The sequence below is a fragment of the Primulina tabacum genome, chromosome 4 (assembly GCF_025594145.1).
Source record: "Primulina tabacum isolate GXHZ01 chromosome 4, ASM2559414v2, whole genome shotgun sequence".
Classification (NCBI taxonomy): Eukaryota; Viridiplantae; Streptophyta; class Magnoliopsida; order Lamiales; family Gesneriaceae; genus Primulina; species Primulina tabacum.
In genome coordinates, this window is record NC_134553.1 from 10,422,094 (window position 1) to 10,445,958 (window position 23,865).

Genomic DNA, 23,865 nt, shown 5'->3' on the forward strand with positions numbered 1-23,865 from the left:
ATTAAAGTAGACAAAATACTCGTTAATATGATCATTTGATGCAATAGTGTATGTAACCCTAGAATCAATAGGATCTGTAAGAGTCACACAAAATGATAAATTTAGAAAACCATGCTAATGTGCTTCCAACTGCATCATCCAAAAAAATCATTTCAGAATTCGGTCGAATTAAGTCTACCTGCTCCACAAGAACTCTATCAACCTAAACTTTCCAACAAGATCCACCAATAGGAACATGATGCACTTTTATTGTTGGATCTGTGGATGCAATTCGACCTTCAGCAACAATTACATCACCACACCAATGAAGCAACTTACATTTAGTATTTTCAGGTATATCTCCATGACTCACATTCTTTAAATTTGACTGCATATAAACCATACAAAGTATTAATTATGTCATATCTATTTTATAACAAATGTGGTTTAGATAACACAAACTTTTAAGATAGTTAACCGAAATGCAACTTGATGTTGGTTCACATTATCAGCATTACCGCTCTTTTTGGGACGATTGATATCACAGCCGCTACCAATATCATTCACAATCCCCATATTGCCACCACTACCAACCTACATATTGAGATAAATCAAAAAATATGTCAACAACAAATCTCCAATGTAAGAAGCTTCATTAGATTACTTCTACTATGAGGTCACTAGATAATATACTGTGCGGAAAAAGCACATTGCATGTCATCAATTTCAATCTAAAATTTAATTTCATTACTTAGTAAGGAAGACAATATAAAAATTACATGATTACTAAAAAATACAGTTGTGCTTCACTATCTTGTGCTTCACCACTTCTGATTTGTGAATTTATTTGCTGGGAAGCTATCCACTGATTAAATAAAAAATGATAATTGGACTAAGAATTTCGTAACATCAGGTCAAGAACAAACGAAAAAAATCAGTGTGTAACTAAATTAATGAACAATACAAACTGTCACAAACAACGAAAGAAGATTCTTAATAGAAAAATAAAAACAATTTGGAAATAAGCCTATATGTCACGAAATAAACAATATCGACTTCCTGTAACTGAGCACTACCAGAAAAAGACACAAATCAAACAGCCCAGTAATGGGAATGAATACCCAACTATCTTAAAAATATATATAGTTTCCTGAATGTGAAACTCAAAGCTATTGACACAAATAATAACTTGGGATCGAACATGAAGCATTGAATACATCATTTCAAATCTTTTCAGAAAACAGCAATGTGGTAAATTTTTATGGACCAGTGGAATCCATTAGGAAATCACATTTAAAGTTTTGGACACAAAGTAGTCCAACCATTAAGTATTATAACTCACCAAGTTGCAGGTTATCATAGAATATAAATTAATAAACAACAGCCCAAAAAAGTCCATAACAATGAATTGATACTTTCTTGAAATGGTGGTGATATTGTCTTCTTTACAAACAAGTCCCATTGGTTTTGATCCATAAATTCGGGCTTCAAAAGACAAAGATCTCGTGAAGTCACTCGACCATCAACAACTTCTCGTATAAGTATTTGGTGTTTGGACTTTCAATCACGCCACAATTTACCTAACTTTTGAAAGATTGAATGTTTCTCCCACTCCTCAACTTTATAGTTCAACTACACATTAAGAAGCACAAAAATATTTCTACATTTTGTTATAAAATAGGAATAAAAATACAATGATAAGCATTACCTGAAGACAACGCCACATCTTATTCTTTATTTCCTCGTCTAAGTCATTCCATCAACCTAATGTGTATGGCACAAATTTTTTTACCATGCAACCTAGAAAGGTGGCATACATGATCGAATTATCTCCAATTGCCTGTCCAAACTCATTACGTTCCAGATCTTTGGGCTGTTGTTGGCAACTAACCAAATTAAACTTTGATGGACCTCGTCCTTTTTTCTTATTAGTTTTAGCATCATCAATTAGCTCTTTATCAAGCAAATATTTTGATGAATCATGTGGAATGTTGGAGTCCACTCTCGATAGCTTATTAGCTATATTTTCCTACAAAATAGCACAAAGAGATATCATGTAAAATTAAGACTTTATTAAAATTAAAATAAATCAAAATTAGCAAAATAACAAAATATCACATGAACTTCATCTACGGATACCTTGCTGCGTTTTTGGCCCAATCTGCTCATTTTTTAATGCTTTATATGAAGATATAGTCAAACATGTAATATAACATGATAATTCAGTGAAAATAAAAAGAAAACAGACAAATATATTGCAACAGTAAATAAAGTGTAATGGAACCTTTTAAATTAACTATAAAATCTACAACCGAAAATTTCAATCACGGATCAATCACGTCAATTCCCTCACACTCATTTCTCGCATACGGTTCTTTCTCGGTAATGTTAATCTTAAGTGTGGACACATCAAGAGGTGTGGATGATGTATAGGCTTCCTCTTCAAGAAAATTCATGTTATGCATATCCCGAGGCGGCGCTTTCAGCAACACATACCAGTTTGATTCGTCATTGTCTCTAGAATAAAATAATTGTTTTGCTTGTGATAATAAAATGAAAGGATCGCCTTCAAAAGTTCTTAGACCTTGGTGTAAGTTGACCAGTGTAGAACCATCTTCCATTTTGATTCTGGTTTCATGATTTGCCCAATCACACCTAAAAACGGGAACTTTGAAAGAATAGTAATCTAGTAAAACAATCTCGTATAACTCCATAGTATAATACTCTTCCAACAATATGTGAATAATCATTCGCACTAGACTGACAAACATTATATGCTTCAATCGAAACACCACTATCTTGTGTCGACCTTTCAACATCAATTATGTGGAATCGATATCCATTTATAATATAACCCATATAAGATATAACATGTTTTCTTGGACCATGTGCTAGCGATTGAATTCTGTCTGATGAGTTGTCGCAAACATGTTTTGATAACCATTGAGAAAATGTTTCCATGTGTCGCTTGTGTAACAATGTTTCATTAATTAAGAAACGACGATATGTTTGTTTAAGCTCCTCAATGTGCATCCTATTTAAAATCATTAAAGGGTGATTATTAGAATATATGAATTATGTAATAGAAAAAGGCAAATATGATATGTAATTAACTATACTCACTGTAAATAAGGCTCAACTTCAGCAGTATTGAACAACACATCGATGTGCAGCTTGCAACACATGGTCTTTTAAAAATTTTTCTTTTCCTTGAGAAATTGGACGACCTTCCACTAATCCATTCTCCAAATCCTGATTCCGATTAGAACGGATACCAATACTAGCCGCTTTTTCTATATAAGCACTACAAAATCGCATTCGTTCTTCTTCTAGGTAACACGCACCTATGCAACCCTCTGGCCTTGCTCGGTTCTTCACATACTCTTTAAGTGTTTTCATAAATCTAAATAACAAACAAATTTCACATGAAAGTAGTGTTTGTAGCAAATTTAAATTATTTGTATAACATAATATTGGTCTAAAAATAAATTAATATCTATTACCTTTCAAATGGATACATCCAACGGAATTGGACAGGCCCACACAAGTGAGCCTCTCTTGGTAAATGAATTGTCAAATGAACCGAGATAGTGCAAAAAGCGGGTGTTTCAGCAATATTCTCCTCGAGTTTTTCTAAACGGTTCCTGTCTAACACTCTTTGACATAATTCAATGTAAAATGCACACAACAGAAATAGAGCACTACGTGGACCTTTAGGTAAAAGACTTCTCAATGCTACTGATAGCAATTGTTGCGTTAGAACATGGCAATCATGATATTTCAGCCCAATAAGCTTATGATCTTCTAAAGAAACACAGTTACCAATATTTGAGCTATAGCCATCGGGTAACTTTATTTTCTTCAATCTAGAGCAATATACATTCATCTCTTTTTTAGACAATGTGTAAGGTGCAGCAGGCAAGTGATACTTATTTTCACCTTTCTCTTGAGGATGTAATTCTTTTCTAATGTTTAAGTGCATCAAATCTTTGCGAGCATTCACACCATCTTTGGATTTTTTCTTCACATTTAACAATGTGCCTATGATTTTTTCGCAGACATTCTTTTCAACATGCATCACATCTAAGTTATGACGTAGCAGCAGTCCCTGCACGTAACCATTAACACATTTCATAGTATTAGTTCAGGATTCATAAAAATTTATGAACAAAAAAACAAATTTATAAAACTTGATGAGTGAAAAATAACTCAAACTCCAGTATGGCAAACTGAAAAAAATTGACTTCTTCTTCCACATTTGATCTGATTTTTGTACATTTTTTGAACTATCATGCGTCTTTCTCTTTGCATTATTGATATTCTGACTCTTTTTTTATCCCCAGTCATTTTCAATGACTTTTACCGCATTGAGAATTTCTAAACCAGTCAAAGGCCTCGGTTTTCATTTTCTCTCTTTTTTCCCATTAAACAACTTTTTTTTCTCACGAAATGGATGATCAGGAGCAAGAAATCTTCGGTGGCCTAAGTATGAAAACTTTCTACTATACTTAACCACATAGAACATACGTCTTCACCACATATTGGGCAACCAAATTTCCCTTTTGTGGCACATCCAGCTAGGTTTTCAATAGCTGGAAAATCATTGATTGTCCACATCAAGATAGCCTTCAGATTGAACATTGACTTGCTAAATGCATCAAATGCCTCCACACCTATGTCCCACAACTCCTTCAAATCCTCCACAAGAGGTTCCAAGTACACATCTATATCATTCCCCGGTTACTTTGGACCTGGTATTAGTAATGTTAACATAAGATTTTCCTTCGACATGCACTTCAATGGTGGAAGATTGTAATTGACCAAGATAACCGGCCAACAACTATATCTGGAACTAAGGTCAACAAAAGGGTTGAATCCATCTATTGCAAGACCAAGACGAAAATTTCTAGGATCTAATGCAAAAGCAGGCCACTTGTGATTTATTGTATCCCAAGCTACTGAATCAACTGGATGACGAATCATATGATCTTGACTTTTGTGATTGGAGTGCCAAATCAAATCTTGATCCATTTCTTCTGATTTAAACATCCTTTTAAATCTTGGTATAGGAAAATACCTTAGCACCTTTTCAGGAACTCCTTTACGAACTTTGAAGGTAACTTTGTCCACCTTCCATCTTGAGGAACCACACTTTGGACATGAGTCTAATTCTTTGAGCTCCTTTTTAAATAGACAACAATCATTTGGGCAAGCATGAATCTTCTCATATCCTAAATCAAATGGTTTCAAAAACTTTTTCATTGAGTAAACAGTTTGTGGAAATGTGGTTTTTTCTGGAAGCATGTCACCTAAGATCTTAAGGAGCTCATTGAAACTACTGTCAGTGTGACCATTGGTAGACTTGTAATTGTATAATGTGACAGATGCTGACAACTTTGTATAAGTCGTATATCCAGGGAAGAGAGGAGTTTCTGCAACTTCTAATAAATCAGCAAATTCATAATCTCTTGCGTCAGATGCAGTGTGTACAACCTCTTCATCTGAGACAAATACATCATCCCTATATAAGTTAAATGCCTCTCTACTATCATCCTCCGATTTTGATCTCCTCCTAAACTACCTTCACCTTCAAATTGTGGGGTATCAGTTGTTAGAGTAGGTGTCCGTCGAGCCAAGTGTTGGCCGAGTGTTCACAATGAAATTTTATGTATAAACAATCTTTATTTTAATAATATTTGAAATTATTGTTTTGGCACATCTTTAGCTGTATACCCATGTTAGTTGCATAGATAAAGTCCTTGAATATACAAATAATAGAAAGAATATGAGATGCTCATAGATGAGTATCATGAAACTCATATTTGGAATACTGTATATTCTAAACAGTTCCTAGTCGATTCAGCCGCCGCTAAGAAGGATATAGGCCGCTCGAGTTTGAAACTAGTATCTGCGATGTGAGTACCATGGTTTTATTGGTAGGGGACATTGTGATGTCCGAGCATGCAGATAGGTGCTCCTGGTAGGCACTGAACAACCCTCCATATAGGACTTTCCAAGTGGTTCTCACTTATCGAGTGGAAACGTCCTAGTTTATGGTTGTACGTCATTAGTCCTTATGACCCGGGACAACATTGAGACTATATATGTTAGCATTGCACTTTGACTTGTTTACCGACTCTAATGGGGTCATCAGGTGGCAAGGTTGGGTGTTTTGTCGAAACATATAGGAGTCGATGCATTGTAGTCGGTGATTCACCGCTTATCTTTGGGTATGGATATCCTATGTGATCTCATGTGTATGTAGTTTGAAATCTCTGATCAGAGTATGGTTGTAATTAAGAAAGGGGTTTCTTAAATTACACCATCGATGCAACTATGACATGACATATAGTATCGATTCATTGACAACTCTCGATATACCAATGGTTGTCGAATCGGTCAGGATATATGAGTTGAAGAGACCGTACGGTACGCTAACCATAATTGAATGATTCTTGCAGACACTATCATTTGATACCTAGGGAATCATGTAAGCGATTCTGCAAGGCATTTAACATGATTGGTTGGGTACTATCAGACTTGAGTTCTAACGTTCTTGTTATCAAGGAGTTAATAAGTAAGAATGGAGCAATTGGGGTATGCTCATATAAGGACATGTTTAATCCCGAATCACATAGAGATGTGAACCCACGGCTAGTTGTATCAATGAACCATTGAGGGCCACACAAGTGCTAGCTTTCTAGATCCCGTTGAGAAGAAAAATAGTTCAATGTGTTGAATTAAAGGAGTTTATAATCGTAAATAAAAATAGAAGTATGACTTCTATAAGGAGTATGTAACTTTTAATTTGAGGAAGTGTTCCTAAATTAAAAGTTGGCCAAACGAGTAATGTATTTGAAAATTGTGATTTTCATCAACATTATTATGGACTAAATTAAATTAATTCAAGTGTTGAATTAATTACTAGGTAGAGTCCAAATAATTAAATTAATTCAAGTGTTGAATTAATTAAACAACAATGGGCCTTGTAGAGCCCAATTAGAAATAATTATTAAACTAGTGGGCTTGAGTAAAATCAAGTAAAGTTTAAATGGCCTCAAATGTGTTTGACACATTTAAATAAAAGTTAATGGGCCTTGTAATAGTTACAAGCACAAGTCAAAATGCATGTTTGGGAGGTGAAGGGTTGGAGGCAACTTTTGAGTTAATGGCATGGCATGCACATGCAACTTTTTGCTTTTGCTTTTTGCACAACCAAGACAACTCATCCTCCCTTCATTCTATATACACTTTGGCCGAAATTTTAAGTGTTTTTCTCTCCAATTTTCTCCTTTAATTTTTGTGGAAAGAAAACACTTCTCATTGAAAAATCCTCTTATTTTTCTAGTGCAAAATAAGAGGGGTTCTAGCTTGCAAGTGGTGGGCTTAATATTTGAGCAAGGAATGCTCAAAGGGAAGCTTGTAGATTGTCTTGCCATTCAAGAGCTAAGGTATTTACACCTTAGTTGGAGTCATCATCAATCTCAAGAGATTGATAGATAAAAATCTTAAAACACCATATGAATGTCATTTCGTGTTTTTTCGTATTTGCTACACATTATAGGCTTAAGGTGTTTGATTTTCTTGCTACAAAAATTATTTTCAAACTTTCGTTGCGCAACCGGGCACCTTAAACCGATTCCCTTTGAAGTGGTATCAAGAGCTATGGATACTATTTTGTATAGCATATACATATATTGAGGTCGATTTCTAACCGCATGAGATGATTTTTTGCAACAAAATCGAGGCCGGTTTGGGGCCAAATTCGGGCAGAAAGTTGCCGCCCATTTCGGGCAGCTCGGCAGCCCGTTTCGGGCAACAAGGGCAGCCCGAGGGGTTGCCCGAACAGCACCTTGTTTTAATAAAAAAAAAATTTGGGTAAGTTGGCCGGAATCCGGCGACGTAGCTCCGACAACGGCGATGACGACTATGATTTCCAAAAGTGTTTTGGAATATCAAAGTGTCATGGGCCTTGAAGTTGTTGGGCCAGTAGATGGCTAACATAATTTGTGAAATTTAAATGGGCCAAAATGTTTTTGGTGAAAAAAGATTTTTTGGGTCCTTAAGTTTAAATTTACAAAAGTTGTACATTTTTTCTCATGAAATAAATAATTGAAGTTGGACTTTAATTATTTATAGTAAATTGTGATTTACAAGAAATTCGGTTATAAATAAATTAATTAGAAAGTAGACAAAGGAGTTTGTATATTTTGTTAATTTAGTTTATAATCGTGGAGGTTAATGATTGGATCAAGATATATAATATTGGATCAATTAATTATCGTGATAATTAATTGATGGTGTATTATATGTGATATTATGCATGAAGGGTGATCAAAAGCCCAAGCCCAATTTGCTAGGTGTATGCTAGGATATTTTGTGTTGAATGATTGTAATAATTATAAAATTTAAAGTGGGCTTGGTTTATGGCCCGTTCCCACCCCATGAGATGTATCCCTATTTGTCATGGATATTTATTTGTAAATGTTAGTATATTGGAAGATCAAGATTGGAAGATGGTGGCCTTGATGATTATGAAGATCGAAGACATGTAAATATTGGAGGCTAATGTAATAGTTGTATTTGCATCCATGCATTTCCCTAGGATTGGACCTAGGCCCGTGTTTAGCTCACACGGGCCATTAGTATTGGAGCAATTGATCATCCTTGTTTTGTTTACTGTTTATAATATATGCATATGATATGTTATAAATAATGAGTATGTGCGTTTTTATTATGATAATAACAAAGTTGCATGAATCCGGCAAACATACGATCAAACATGGCGAGCTTTTAAATAAAATTAACGATGAGACCTTTCAAAATTAAAAACCCTCATTTTGAATAAGATTCAAAATTAATATCAAGCCCGAAAAGGAGAATTATAAAGTTGTTTATAATTTCCATTCTTCCATCGACAATGGGTGCATGATGAATGCTACCCGTGTTCGGGGCTCGGCTCATATTATTGGGAGGGGCCCTGGACACCGGAAAGCTGTGACATCCATTGACATGGTGATGTGAACTACGTGAAACTCCCATGATTTCGGCTTATATTATTGAGGGAACTCACGGCGACCGTCCATTAAGGTTCAACATCGATGGGTAAGGCTTGACACGAAAAGATGAACGACGTCATATTATTGGGTTCTAATCAAACGTGAGACAAAAGTTTACGTAGAGGGTTGCATAGTGATGCAATTGGAAACTACCTCTTAGGAATTGTGATTGGCTGATATTATTCGGGATCATGATTTGCTAATTGGACCTTACGTACCTACTGAGGAAAGGAGTTTCCCGTTTTCATTAGAGGGTAGTGAAAAATGTCAAAACAGTGGGAGTAAAAATTTATGAAGTAAAAGTCCATACTTCATATCTTACTAAATATTTTAATATAGTCATTAACATTTATATGTTTTAATTTTCAATACTTTTTGACAATGTATTCGATTCGCAATTCGCTATCTGTAATACTCAACAAACACGTATTAACCGGACCTAATTACCTCAATTGGCTAAGAAATCTGAAAATCGTCTTGAATTCAGAAAGGATAGCATATACACTTACTGAGTCGTCCCCTGTTGAGGCTCCGGCTGACTGCACTCCTGAGGAATTGCAGACTTACAATGAATGGTGTGACCATGACTTGAAAGCCAAGTGTTATATGCAGGCTTCTATGAAAGATGAGAATTCGGTTCTTTATGTGGGCTCTTCATCTGGTACGAAGACTGGTACACCTGGGAAGGGAAAGAAGTGTTCTTTCCAACGTCCCAAGAAGAACGTGCCCTTGAAGAGGCAAGCTCCGAATCCCGTTGTGGCAGCCACACCTGTAAAGGCTGACAAGACTGCTGATGTTTGCCATCACTGCAAGAAGCCTGGACATTAGAGGCGTAATTGTGGAGAATATCTTGCCCAGAAGAGGTCTGAAAACGGTATGTTCTATATTGAAGTAAACATTTCAATTAACTCTACTTCTTGGGTATTGGGTACCGGCTGTGGCTCACATCTCTGTAATGATTTACAGATGATGGGAAGAAGTAGGAGACTTAGGGAAGGTGAGACCTTCTTAAGGATGGGCAATGGAGCAAGAGTTGCTACCAAGGCCATAAGAGATGTTTATTTGCTTTTGAACAATGATTTTAAGTTGATTTTGAGAGATGTATTGTTTGTACGTGATTTGGTGATAAACATTGTTTCCATTTTTATACTTGATAAAGATGGATATTCTTGTTTATTTAGCAAAGGTGTTTGCAAGATTTACAAGAATGAATGTTTAATTGGTACTGGAGAACTTGAAAACGATCTCTATAACTTAAAATTGAAAGATATTCCACTAAACAATTTCCAAGCAATAACAACAACAAACAAGCGAAAACAAAATAATCTAAATTCGGCACAATTATGGCATGCTCGATTAGGACATATTTTCCTAAGAAGGATGAACAAGCTAGTGGGAGTAGGGCATGTTTGATATGGCTTAAATTAATGCCCTCACAACTTGTGAATCTTGTCGAAAAGGAAAGATGAACAAATTCCCTTTAAGGGCCATGTGGAGCGAGCCAAAGGGTTATTTGATTTGATCCATACCGATGTGTGCGTTCCACTTAGCATCACCACTAAGCATGGACATGCCTACTTCATCACCTTTACCGATGACTTTTCGAGGTATGAGTATGTGTATTTGATGAAATACAAGTCTGAAGCCTTTGAAAAGTTCAAAGAATTCAGAAGTGAAGTAGAGAAACAGTTGGGACGAAGCATCAAGACACTTCGATCTGATCGAGGTGGTGAGTACTTGAGTGCCGAGTTCCAAGAGTATCTTAGGGAGAATGAGATTCTCTCGCAGTGGACTCCGCTTGCTACACCACAGTTGAATGGTGTTTCGGAGCATCGTAACCGGACTTTGATGGACATGTTTCGGTCTATGATGGAATTCATGGAGTTGCCGCCATCCTTTTGGGGATATGCGCTTGAGACAGAGGCACTGTTGTTGAACAATGTCCATTCAAAGTAAGTTGATAAGACACCATATGAGATATGGATGGGTAAGACTCCCAAATATTCTTATCTTAGAATATGGAGATGCCCTGCTTATGTGAAGCAGGCAGTGGGAGATAAATTGGATAGTCGATCTATTTTATGTTACTTTGTGGGATATCCAAGGAATTCAGTTGGATACTATTTCTATCATCCCCAAGAAACAAAGGTGTTTGTTTCTAGGAATGCAACCTTTTTGGAAAAGAAATTTCTATTGGATAGAAAAGGAGAGATGATAGAACTCGAAGAGGTTCGAGAGACACACCCCAATTGATGAACCCACACCCGAAGAGCCAAGAGAGGAGATACAAGCTCCTAGAAGATCCGAGAGAGTCTCGAGACCACCTATGAGGTATGGTCTACTTCTTGAAGAGGGCCATGATGAGCCTAACCATGGATGTGATCCAAGGACCTTCAAGAAAGCGTTATCTGATGCCGATTCATCCAAATGGCTTGAAGCAATGGAATCTGAGATGAATTCCATGCATTCGAACCAAGTGTGGAATCTCGTGGATCCACCTGAGGGAACTGTTCTCATAGGGTGTAAATGGATTTACAAGAGGAAACTTGGGCCGATGGGAAGGTATTGACCTTCATGGCGCGAATGGTGGCAAAATGATATACTCAAAGACAAAGAGTTGACTTTGAGAAAACCTTTTCTCTAGTTGCAATGTTCAAGTCTATAAGGATATTGCTAGCCACAGCTGCATGGTATGACTATGAGATATGGCAGATGGATGTCAAGACAGCCTTTCTTAATGGGAATATTAAGGAAGAGATTTACAAGTCTCAACCTGAAGGGTTTACATCTGTCGGAAGTGAGCATATGTTATGCAAACTTCAGAGATCTATTTATGGTCTAAAGCAGGCATCTAGGAGTTGGAACCTTAGATTCAATAGTACAATCAAAGAGTTTGGTTTTACTAAGAATCATGAGAAACGTTGTGTGTATAAGAAGGTCAGTGGGAGTGCTGTGACATCCCTGGTGCTTTATGTTGATGATATTCTACTCATTGGGAATGATGTAGGAATGTTGCAATCAACTAAAATATGGTTAGCGAGTAAGTTCTCGATGCAGGACTTGGGTGAAGCATCTTTTGTATTGGGAATACAGATCTATAGAGATAGATCGAGAAGATTGCTTGGTCTCACCCAGTCCACATACATTGATACCATCTTAAGCGGTTCTCGATGGATGAGTCCAAGAGAGGACATCTACCAATATGTCATGGCGTGTCCCTATCCAAGTCTATGTCCCCCAAGACTGATGCAGAGATAGCGGCGATGACACGCATTCCGTATGCATCTGCGATTGGTAGCATCATGTATGGGATGATATCTACACGTCCTGACGTAGCTTTTGCACTAAGTGTAGTGAGTAGATATCAATCGAACCCTGGTCTTTCACACTGGAAAGCTGTGAAAGACATCCTCAAGTATTTGAGAAGGACCAATAAGTTGTTCTTGGTCTATGGGGGTGGAGAACTGAAATTAGAAGGCTATACCGACTCTAGCTTCCGAAGCCATATTGATGACTCGAAGTCAACCTCTAGGTTCGTATTCATGCTCAATGGTTCTGCTGTCTCTTGGAAGAGTTCCAAACAAGACAGTACTGCGGATACCACCACTGAGGCCGAATACATTGTTGCATCAGATGCAGCAAAGGAGGCTGTTTGGATAAGGAATTTCGTCCAAGAGTTGGGCGTCATTCTTAATGGAGTTGCTCCTGTCCCGGTGTTGTGTGACAACACGGGAGCTATAGCTCAAGCAAAGGAGCCAAGGTCTCATCAGAAGTCCAAGCATGTATTGAGAAAGTACCACATCCTCCGAGAGATTGTGGAAAGAGCATAGTTGTCAAAGGCGCGCCTCAGGCGCTAGGCGGAGCTTCAGCGCCTTATGGGCAACCAGGCGACGGTGCATGGGTGGGCGAGCGTCTTTAGCGCCTTGAAGCCGCCTTTCTCCGGGCGATAGGCGTTCCAGGCGTTGCGCCTTTTTTCAGAACCATGATCGCATCGCATAAGCAGGTTTCTCCTTTATTTTTTAATGACCCAAAGCCCAACTAAATAAGCCCATAACTAATTTCAGCCCACAAGTAATTTATTTTTAAAAAAAGCCTAGTTTTGCTTTGCATGTCGATACGTATTCTCATTTCTCCCTGCCGATTGAAGCTTCTGCCGCACACCATTCTCCCCTGCCATTTCTGCGCACACCATTCTCCCCTGCCTATTGAAGATTGAAGCTTTATTTATTTAGTTTTTCATATAGTTCATTTTTATTAATAGTTGATTTTTAGTAGAACATAAATATATAATACATTCTCTCTATATTATCGCCTCGTGGCTAGGCGATCGCCTTTTGTCGCGTAGGCGTTCGGGCGCTAGGCAGTGGCTCGTCGCCTTGACGTCGCCTAGCGCCTTGACAACTATGGGAAAGAGGAGAAGTGTCGATTGATAAAGTCGGCTCCACAGATAATGTTGTAGATCCACTAACTAAGCTTTTACCTGGACCATTATTCGAGAAGTATCGCGAATCGATGGGTTTTAAGCATATGGATAGTTGGCTCTAGTGCAAGTGGGAGATTGTTAGAGTAGGTGCCCGTCGAGCCATGTGTTGGCCGAGTGTTCACAATGAAACTCTATGTATAAACAATCTGTAATTTAATAATATTTGAAATTATTGTTTTGGCACATCTTTATATGTATACTCATGCTAGTTGCATAGATAAAGTCCTTGAATATACAAATATTAGAAAGAATATGAGATGCTCATATGATGAGTATCTTGAAACTCATATTAAGAATACTGTATATTCTAACAGTTCCTAGTCGATTCAGCCGGTGCAAAGAAGGATATAGACCGCTAGAGTTTGAGACTAGTATCTGCGATGTGAGTACCATGTTTCACTGGTAGGGGACATTGTGATGTCCGAGCATGCAGATAGGTGCTCCTGGTAGAGTGCACTGAACAACCCTCCATATAGGACTTTCCAAGTGGTTCTCACTTATCGAGTGAAAACGTCCTAGTTTATGGTTGTACACCATTAGTCCTTATGACCCTGGACAACATTGAGACTCTATATGCTAGCATTGCACTTTGACTTGTTTAATGACTCTCATGGGGTCATCAGGTGGCAAGGTTGGTGTTTTGTCGAAATATATAGGAGTTGATGCATTGTAGTCGGGGATTCACCGCTTAACTTTGGGTATGGATATCCTATGTGATCTCATGTGTATGTAGTTTGAAATCTCTGATTAGAGTATGATTGTAATTATGAAAGGGGTTTCTTAGATTACACCATCAATGCAACTACGACATGACACATAGTACTGATTCATTGACAACTCTCGATATACCAATGGTTGTCGAATCAGTCGGGATATATGAGTTGAAGAGACCGTACTGTACGCTAACCATAATTGAATGGTTCTTGCAGGCACTATCATTTGATGTTTAGTCCCGAATCACATAGAGATGTGAATCCACAGCTAGTTGTATCAATGAACTATTGAGGGCCACACAAATGCTAGCTTTCTAGATTCCGTTGAGAAGAAAAATAGGTCAATGTGTTGAATTAAAGGAGTTTATAAGCGTAAATAAAAATAGAAGTATGACTTCTACAAGGAATATGTAAACTAGGACGTTTCCACTCGAGAGATTGATAGGTAAAAATCTTAAAACACCCTATGAATGTCATTCCGTGTTTTTTCGTATTTGCAACACATTATAGGCTTAAGGTGTTCGATTTTCTTGCTACAAAAATTATTTTCAAACTTCCGTTGCGCAACCGGGCACCTTAAACCGATCCCCTTTCATCAGTTTCACCATGGAAGAACCAAATCGTGTAGAAGGATCGAACCCCTTGATAATTAAGTGCTCATACACTTTGTCAAATGTCATATACTTCTTATTTTTACAACGTATGCAAGGACATAATATTATGTCACTTGTTTTGGCGTAGTCCTTGGCTTGTGCAAGAAATTTTTGAACCCCTTCTTCATACTTGGGTACAAGTCTTGAAGGCAAATGAATCCATTCTTTATCCATTTCGTAAATGACCCAAACCTTAACATTCAAATTAATATATGACTTCAAATAATTTTCATTACTTCATAAATAAAATGAGAAAATGAATAAAAATATAACCTAAACTTCTGCCATAAATATTAAAAACTAGCCACAAAACTGTTAATGTAGATTTAATTCAAATAAAAAAAATTATATGAAAATATGAACTATATGTCTTATTTTCAAAATTCACAAAATTTTAATGCATTTTTCCTTACCAAATTATATAATCGAATTTAGCCAATTAACTTATTACTCATGTGATATTGTTACTTGCAACTGTTCTTAAAATTCAATAACAATATCTTTGCTATTTGAAAAACACAAAGGTCATGCAGTACATATCTAAAACTCGTAGTTAGAACAATTTCAAATACGGGTAAATCGAGAAAATAACAAAAACAGTTCTCTAAAATTTTCTATTTGGTGTTTTTCTTTTAAGTATTCAATTTTGAATTATTGTAAATTAGGTTATATTTTCATTTTTGTTCCTTTTTCTTGGAAAAATGACGTGACGTTTCAAATTGCTGACATTAAACCATAAAAATATTGATATGACATCGAAAAATGCTAACATGTCTGATGTCATGTCAGTATTTCAAAAAAAATGATCGAAAGTCAGAACACAAACTAACTTACATGACATAACTCAAATTTGAACACAAACTAACTTACATGACATAACTTATATGTTTAGACATATATATTATTAACTAATTATTAATTGCATGAGTTGCCATGTAATCGGTAACATAATTCGAAATTCGAAAAACGTAATGAATTATTGAAAATTTAATATCCAGTGATGTACTTGTTTGTTAATACAAACAAACTTGCAAATTATTACGTTTTACTCCCAATTATGAAAATTGTTTCACGCTTGGATTCACATATGTAGTTAGAACTCAATAAGAGACAAGTTTGGAGCATTAAGGAATCGGGTTCGTTGATTCCCCTGCCTAAAATAAAAAATTAATCTCACAATATTATTTTATTAATATGTTTATTTCTCCCTATTGTACCATAATTAACCAATCATTCTACCAACTTGGTAAATGAAAAAATATTAATTATCATAATAATTTTTCTGTACCTTGTGGTGGATCAGAATTGGTTTAGTCTGTGCATGAATTTAATCATTGGGCTATCAAGGTTGGTGTTTTGTCGAAATATATAGGAGTTGATGCATTGTAGTCGGGGATTCACCGCTTAACTTTGGGTATGGATATCCTATGTGATCTCATGTGTATGTAGTTTGAAATCTCTGATTAGAGTATGATTGTAATTATGAAAGGGGTTTCTTAGATTACACCATCAATGCAACTACGACATGACACATAGTACTGATTCATTGACAACTCTCGATATACCAATGGTTGTCGAATCAGTCGGGATATATGAGTTGAAGAGACCGTACTGTACGCTAACCATAATTGAATGGTTCTTGCAGGCACTATCATTTGATGTTTAGTCCCGAATCACATAGAGATGTGAATCCACAGCTAGTTGTATCAATGAACTATTGAGGGCCACACAAATGCTAGCTTTCTAGATTCCGTTGAGAAGAAAAATAGGTCAATGTGTTGAATTAAAGGAGTTTATAAGCGTAAATAAAAATAGAAGTATGACTTCTACAAGGAATATGTAAACTAGGACGTTTCCACTCGAGAGATTGATAGGTAAAAATCTTAAAACACCCTATGAATGTCATTCCGTGTTTTTTCGTATTTGCAACACATTATAGGCTTAAGGTGTTCGATTTTCTTGCTACAAAAATTATTTTCAAACTTCCGTTGCGCAACCGGGCACCTTAAACCGATCCCCTTTCATCAGTTTCACCATGGAAGAACCAAATCGTGTAGAAGGATCGAACCCCTTGATAATTAAGTGCTCATACACTTTGTCAAATGTCATATACTTCTTATTTTTACAACGTATGCAAGGACATAATATTATGTCACTTGTTTTGGCGTAGTCCTTGGCTTGTGCAAGAAATTTTTGAACCCCTTCTTCATACTTGGGTACAAGTCTTGAAGGCAAATGAATCCATTCTTTATCCATTTCGTAAATGACCCAAACCTTAACATTCAAATTAATATATGACTTCAAATAATTTTCATTACTTCATAAATAAAATGAGAAAATGAATAAAAATATAACCTAAACTTCTGCCATAAATATTAAAAACTAGCCACAAAACTGTTAATGTAGATTTAATTCAAATAAAAAAAATTATATGAAAATATGAACTATATGTCTTATTTTCAAAATTCACAAAATTTTAATGCATTTTTCCTTACCAAATTATATGATCGAATTTAGCCAATTAACTTATTACTCATGTGATATTGTTACTTGCAACTGTTCTTAAAATTCAATAACAATATCTTTGCTATTTGAAAAACACAAAGGTCATGCAGTACATATCTAAAACTCGTAGTTAGAACAATTTCAAATACGGGTAAATCGAGAAAATAACAAAAACAGTTCTCTAAAATTTTCTATTTGGTGTTTTTCTTTTAAGTATTCAATTTTGAATTATTGTAAATTAGGTTATATTTTCATTTTTGTTCCTTTTTCTTGGAAAAATGACGTGACGTTTCAAATTGCTGACATTAAACCATAAAAATATTGATATGACATCGAAAAATGCTAACATGTCTGATGTCATGTCAGTATTTCAAAAAAAATGATCGAAAGTCAGAACACAAACTAACTTACATGACATAACTCAAATTTGAACACAAACTAACTTACATGACATAACTTATATGTTTAGACATATATATTATTAACTAATTATTAATTGCATGAGTTGCCATGTAATCGGTAACATAATTCGAAATTCGAAAAACGTAATGAATTATTGAAAATTTAATATCCAGTGATGTACTTGTTTGTTAATACAAACAAACTTGCAAATTATTACGTTTTACTCCCAATTATGAAAATTGTTTCACGCTTGGATTCACATATGTAGTTAGAACTCAATAAGAGACAAGTTTGGAGCATTAAGGAATCGGGTTCGTTGATTCCCCTGCCTAAAATAAAAAATTAATCTCACAATATTATTTTATTAATATGTTTATTTCTCCCTATTGTACCATATTTAACCAATCATTCTACCAACTTGGTAAATGAAAAAATATTAATTATCATAATAATTTTTCTGTACCTTGTGGTGGATCAGAATTGGTTTAGTCTGTGCATGAATTTAATCATTGGGCTATCATGTGGTCAAAGTCCATGTTTCATATGTGGGGAAACATCAAGTGGAATTACGTAATTTGTGCATTTAACAGTTGAAAAGGGATGTGTGGTAATACCAAATGGAGGGATGATTTCATTCCAGATACACACGAGCAGGAATGAGGATACTAGGCTCGGTTCCAATTACTCTTTTATGTCCTCTGAACTCTGATATGTAAATTCAAACAACTTGGTCTGATAACAAAGCGATAATCTGCAAAGGATCGAATCAGAGTTCAAAGCATATGTGCAGCGCCACACCAAGTGGAGGGATGATTTCATTCTAGACTCGCACAATATGCAGTGGATGAAAGAGGAGTTCAAAGCATATGTGCAGCGCCACAACATGTCTGAACTTGGTGAATCTATGAAAGAATTAATCGAGAGCTATAAGATTTTAGAAGGCTTTGAACAGTTACAAATATATGGAACCTCTTCCGAAGTGCTTTCGGAAGTAGATCATGTAACTGATGATGATGTTCGCAGCACCTCTTCTACCATAGTGGATGCTGAGAAGTTGCAGCCTAAGGCATTAGGCATAGATTCTAATGAAATTAGCCATGTTCAAAAGGAGACTAAAGAAGTGACACATAAGAACGAAGCTATGAAGAAGAACAGAAAATCAATAAACGAAAACATAACTAACTCTCAGTTTGCTTCAGGAATTAGGGGGCATGGTGATGTACAAAAGAAACCCCATAAATCAATCAAGCTAGAATCAGCTAAAGAAAAGAACAAGGTGAAAAAATCGGGAAAGAAAGCTACGGAAGAAGGTGACATTGATTCCTACAATATTAAACCAAAGTTTTCATGATTAGGCTGTTCTATGAAATATTTTTTTCTTGTGGCTGATCATGTCAACTCTCCACCCAATTACTCTTTTATGTCCTCTGAACTCTGATATGTAAATTCACACAACTTGGTCCGATAACAAAGCGATAATCCGCAAATGATCGAATCATTAATCAAATTCAATCAGAAAAAAATGGCCACTATAATACTAAAATACAGAATACCTCAGAATCACATTAATACACAAGCCAATCGCAAAACTCAGTCCAAAAATCACGCAAAAGTTGAAACAAGAAACAATCTTACACACAAAAACAACCAACAAAAGAGAAATTGAGACAGATATTAAGAACCCATACCAGGAAGAGCTCGAGAAGAATGTGCTGAGGTATAAAAGAGATATACGGGTGAAGTTGTTAAATGCAGAGTCAATGGCAAGTCTCCAATTGTTATCATTCATTGCTGGACATCATATTATTACAAAATCAGAAAATACATGCGTATTACAAGCACACTCGTACAAACAAGCACGCCTGTATTACATAAAAAAGCACACCTGCAGGGACGACGATTGAGGATTTGGCGATGAACGATGGAAAAAAGAGAAGAAGATTGAATCTGCAGGAACGATGGGGAAAATAGAGGAATGTGGAGGGTTTTGATCGGGAAAAAAAAGAGAGGCGCGATTATTTGGGGATTTGGCGCCTTCTCAATTGCAAAGTATTAATTTTACTGATAATACTGACAGTATTCATTGTGCGCCGTAAATACAGCGTTTTTGTTCCGCACGTCGTGGTTAATGTAAGGTGTAACCATATTAACGGCGTGCATTTTAAGCACGTCTTTAAAAATTACATTAACGACGTGCTTTTAATGCACGCCGTTAATATCGTGCCGCAAAAAACCAGTTTTCTTGTAATGAGAACAAAGAAGGTTTGAGAAGAAAAGTAAGAGAAATTAACAGCGATGAATTATATATTCACGGTATAAGCATAAATACGTTTACTCCCAACAGTAACAAAACTCTCATAGACATAGCCCTTTAGATTTTAAAAACGTGCGCAGGTTTTACTAACGTCCAAAATCTCTCGAAACAAACTCAATTCTATAATTACAATTTACTCCCTTATCCAACAGTATAATAAATTTGAACCGGTGCAATCCTTTATTTCGAGAAAACATCCAATTTTAATGCCACGTCGATTTAACCTACATAACATTAAAATTCAAGAAAATTCAAAATCAAGAAGATTAGGGTTTTCTTCAAATGTTATAGGTTAAAAGATGATAGCCTACTGAGTAAGACAAGTTCAAAAACAATCAGAATATATGTCCTAATTATGCCTCAAGTATGATATAATAAGGAAGTGTCGGACATTGATCAAATTGTAGTCTATTTGTACTTGGTGTTGACAACACTCATGATTTTGAGTCAAACATTTATGAACTTTCCTTTTATTCAAAAATGTTAGATTCTACACTAGAATAACGGTTTTTAATGGATTTCTCTAGGTAGCTTTTTCCATATGTATTTTGGCTTAGAAATGGTAGCTCCCAAACTAGAAAAACGGTCTTCATATGACTCTTTTAGGTAGCTTTTTTCAGTTGATTCTAAAATATATATATATCTTTTATATTTTCTCCTCTCTTTTGTTTTTGTCCTTTTTCCTCAATTTCTCCAAGTATTTTTTCACATTGGACAAGATAATGAAATATCAACATTCTCAACTTCTTGACGACTTAGATTGAGCATAAATCACTCTCCAATACTTGATAGGAAGTTTGAACAACAAGTGAGAGTACACTAGGAAATAGCCATCATTCTAGATGTTGAAGCCCATTAGTGTTCCTTTGTATTTCTTCGTAAATGTTTGTACTTTTCGCTTCCGCAACCTTTGTATTTTTCCTTTCATGTAAAGATAATGGAATTTTATGAAATAAACTGGTATTTGGCTATTTTCTACGAGACTTATTGTTATTTGATTAACAATGTCGGATGTCACCGACGACTCGGTCTCGGGGCGTGACATTTTAGTGGTATCAGAGCCGCTTGTTTCATAATCCGGCTGGGAGTTTGATAGACAAAATTTGACGAAGTCAAATTTTAGAAAATGCCATGCCTTTCTATCCAAATTATTCTGATACATCATACTCATCCCCATTTGTTTAAATCCTCAAATTCAAGCTGTCTCCATAGTTTGATGGCTTATTCTTCCGCATAGAATATCGAAACTCAATTTTTTCACTGCTTTCAATCTATGCAAAACTACCACTTCATTTCCACTGGGAAAAATCCAACGAAAAATTTTGTTCGACCCAATTATTCGTCCAATGTTGATTTTTGCCTTTACTTTGATTCTAAATCTTTTCATTCGATTTCTCTAGGAAATGCCAGGAAGACAACCAAGAAACAATCGTAACCCACGAAGAGCAAATCAGGATGATGAAGAGAACTTACCTCCACCACCACCACCACCCGGAGTTAACCTTAGTCAAGGAGACATGATGGCAATTGCCACCATTGTGGCCGCGACGCTACAAGTGATTTTGAAGCCAAACGCCAACAATGCCATCCAGCAACCACCCGAACCCCAACGACGTGGTATTAAGTACAATTATGAATCCCTCCAAAAAAACCGAGTCCCAGCCTATGATGAGAATCCCGACTCGGAATTTGGCCACAAATGGTTCAAAAATTTAGAAAGCCAACTTCATCTGCTGGAAGTGCCAGAATAACTCATGGTAGAAGTGGTGATACCATTTCTTGAGGAAAGAGCACGTAAATGGTGGGAGACTGTTTCGCCAGCTATGGTCGAGGATGGGCCAATTACATGGAAGACATTTAGAAGGGAATTCTTGAAGAAGTATTATCCGACGGAATTCCGTTTGCAAAAGCTGAGTGAATTTGAAAGCTTTAAACAAACTTCGAACATGACGGCGATCGAGTACACCTCAAAGTTCAATGACCTCGGAACGTATGTTCCAACTATAATGACAGATGAGACCCTAAAGATGCATCATTTCAAGAAATGACTAAGCAGCCGAATACAGTCAGCCATAGTTGTATTCAAACCCACAAATTTTGCTGACTTAATGGGAGCTGCCATGAGCGCTGAGACTGACATCAAGCGCAGAGAGGAATAGGGTACGCACAAACGCCCTTTCCTGGTCAGTCATCCCTAGAGGACATGATTTTAAAAGACCCAACCAGATAAGTGGACCGTCAAAAAGAGCCTTCCCAACCCCTTACAACAAGGAAATCAGGCCTTGTCAAAATTGCAACATGAGACACTCAGGAGAATGCTACATGAACACTGGTTCTTGTTCCAAGTGTGGGAAGTTAGGCCACTGGATTGCTGTCTGTCCAGAGAACAAGGAGAAAGGGATTAAACCAAACGCACAAAATCACAAGCCAAGGGAGAACAAGCCCAATGCCAGGATCTTCGCCATAACGCAAGAGGAAGCAGATAATGCAAAAGACATCGTAGCAGGTACTATTCTGATCAATAAAATGCATGTTTATGTGCTATTTAATTGTGGTGCTACCCATTCGTTTGTATCCAAAAGATTTGCAAAGAAATTGAAACTAGAAGGAGAAACTCTTAGTGAACCATTAAGAGTAGCAACGTTTGCTAGCAAAACAATCGAAACCTATAAGGCACATCGAAATTGCAAAATTTGTATCGATAATCAAATCTTCAAGACAGAACTGATTCAACCAAATATGGCCGAGTTCGACGCAATCCTAGGAATGAATTGGTTGGCAAAGAATCATGCCTTGGTGGATTTCCAGAAGAAGAGTGTCAAACTGCAGACTCCAAACCATGAGGAGATCATATACCATGGTAGATCTAAAGAGCAAAAATATCTTCTATCGGCATCACAAATTTGGAAAGCCATGAAAAGTGGTGAAGAAATTTACCTAGCAATGATCAGTGAGGTAAATGATGAAGTTACTCTGAAGATAGAGGAAATTCAAGTTATTCAGGAATTTCCGGACTTCTTCACTGAAAAATTGCCTGGCACGATTCCTGACCGTGAAGTGGAGTTTGAGATCAACTTGATTTTTTGGCTGCACCGATCTCAAAAGCACCATACAGAATGGTCCCAGCAGAATTAAAGGAACTCAAGGACCAACTCCAAGAGTTGTTGGATAAAAAGCATATTAGACCCAGTGCATCTCCGTGGGGAGCCCATGTACTTTTTGTGAAAAAGAAAGACGGGAGTATGAGAGTATGTATCGACTATAGACGGTTGAACAAGATTACAATTAAGAATAAATACCCTATTCCGAGGATAGATGACCTTTTTGACTAATTGAAAAGAGTCAAGGTCTTTTCAAAACTCGATCTGAGGTCAGGATACCATCAACTGAAGGTCAAAGCAGAAGCTATTCCTAAAACAGCCTTCAGGACGAGATACGGCCATTACGAGTTTACGGTAATGCCGTTCGGACTGACCAATGGTACAACAGCATTCATGGACCTCATGAATAGAGTTCAAACCATACCTCTATAGATTCGTGGTCGTATTCATAGACGACATCCTTGTGTACTCACAAAGTAAGAAAGATCACGAGGAACATCTTCGCCTCACTCTAGAGACACTAAGAGAGAACAAAATATATGCCAAATTTAATAAATTTGAATTTTGGCTATCAAGTGTCGCCTTCTTGGGACACATAATCCTTGAACTAGGTGTTTCAGTGGACCCCAAGAAAGTTTAGGAAATTGTGGACTGGC

The 23,865-nt window shown here is 36.5% G+C and overlaps 1 protein-coding gene and 1 long non-coding RNA gene across 3 annotated transcripts; one reads left to right on the forward strand and one right to left on the reverse strand.

Moving 5' to 3' along the window:
- Positions 1–1,393: 1,393 nt before the first annotated feature.
- Positions 1,394–19,860, reverse strand: LOC142543067 (uncharacterized). 2 transcript variants are annotated; one of them, XR_012819625.1, is made up of 6 exons: positions 19,680–19,860; positions 19,483–19,585; positions 2,098–2,157; positions 1,871–2,008; positions 1,688–1,779; positions 1,394–1,611 (listed from the first exon to the last, which is right to left on the reverse strand). It is a non-coding gene; the product is annotated as an uncharacterized LOC142543067 (long non-coding RNA). The 2 variants fall into 2 exon arrangements; XR_012819624.1 differs by having other exon boundaries at positions 1,688–2,008.
- A 2,546-nt stretch (positions 19,861–22,406) lies between these two features.
- On the forward strand, positions 22,407–23,243 carry LOC142541818 (uncharacterized). The gene has a single exon (XM_075648275.1). It carries the CDS (start codon positions 22,407–22,409, stop codon positions 23,241–23,243), a length of 837 nt encoding a protein of 278 aa, XP_075504390.1.
- Positions 23,244–23,865: the final 622 nt, after the last annotated feature.

Coding starts and splice junctions, on each gene's coding strand:
- LOC142541818 (XM_075648275.1), top strand. CDS start 22,407: ATGAGACACTCAGGAGAATGCTACATGAACACTGGTTCTTGTTCCAAG.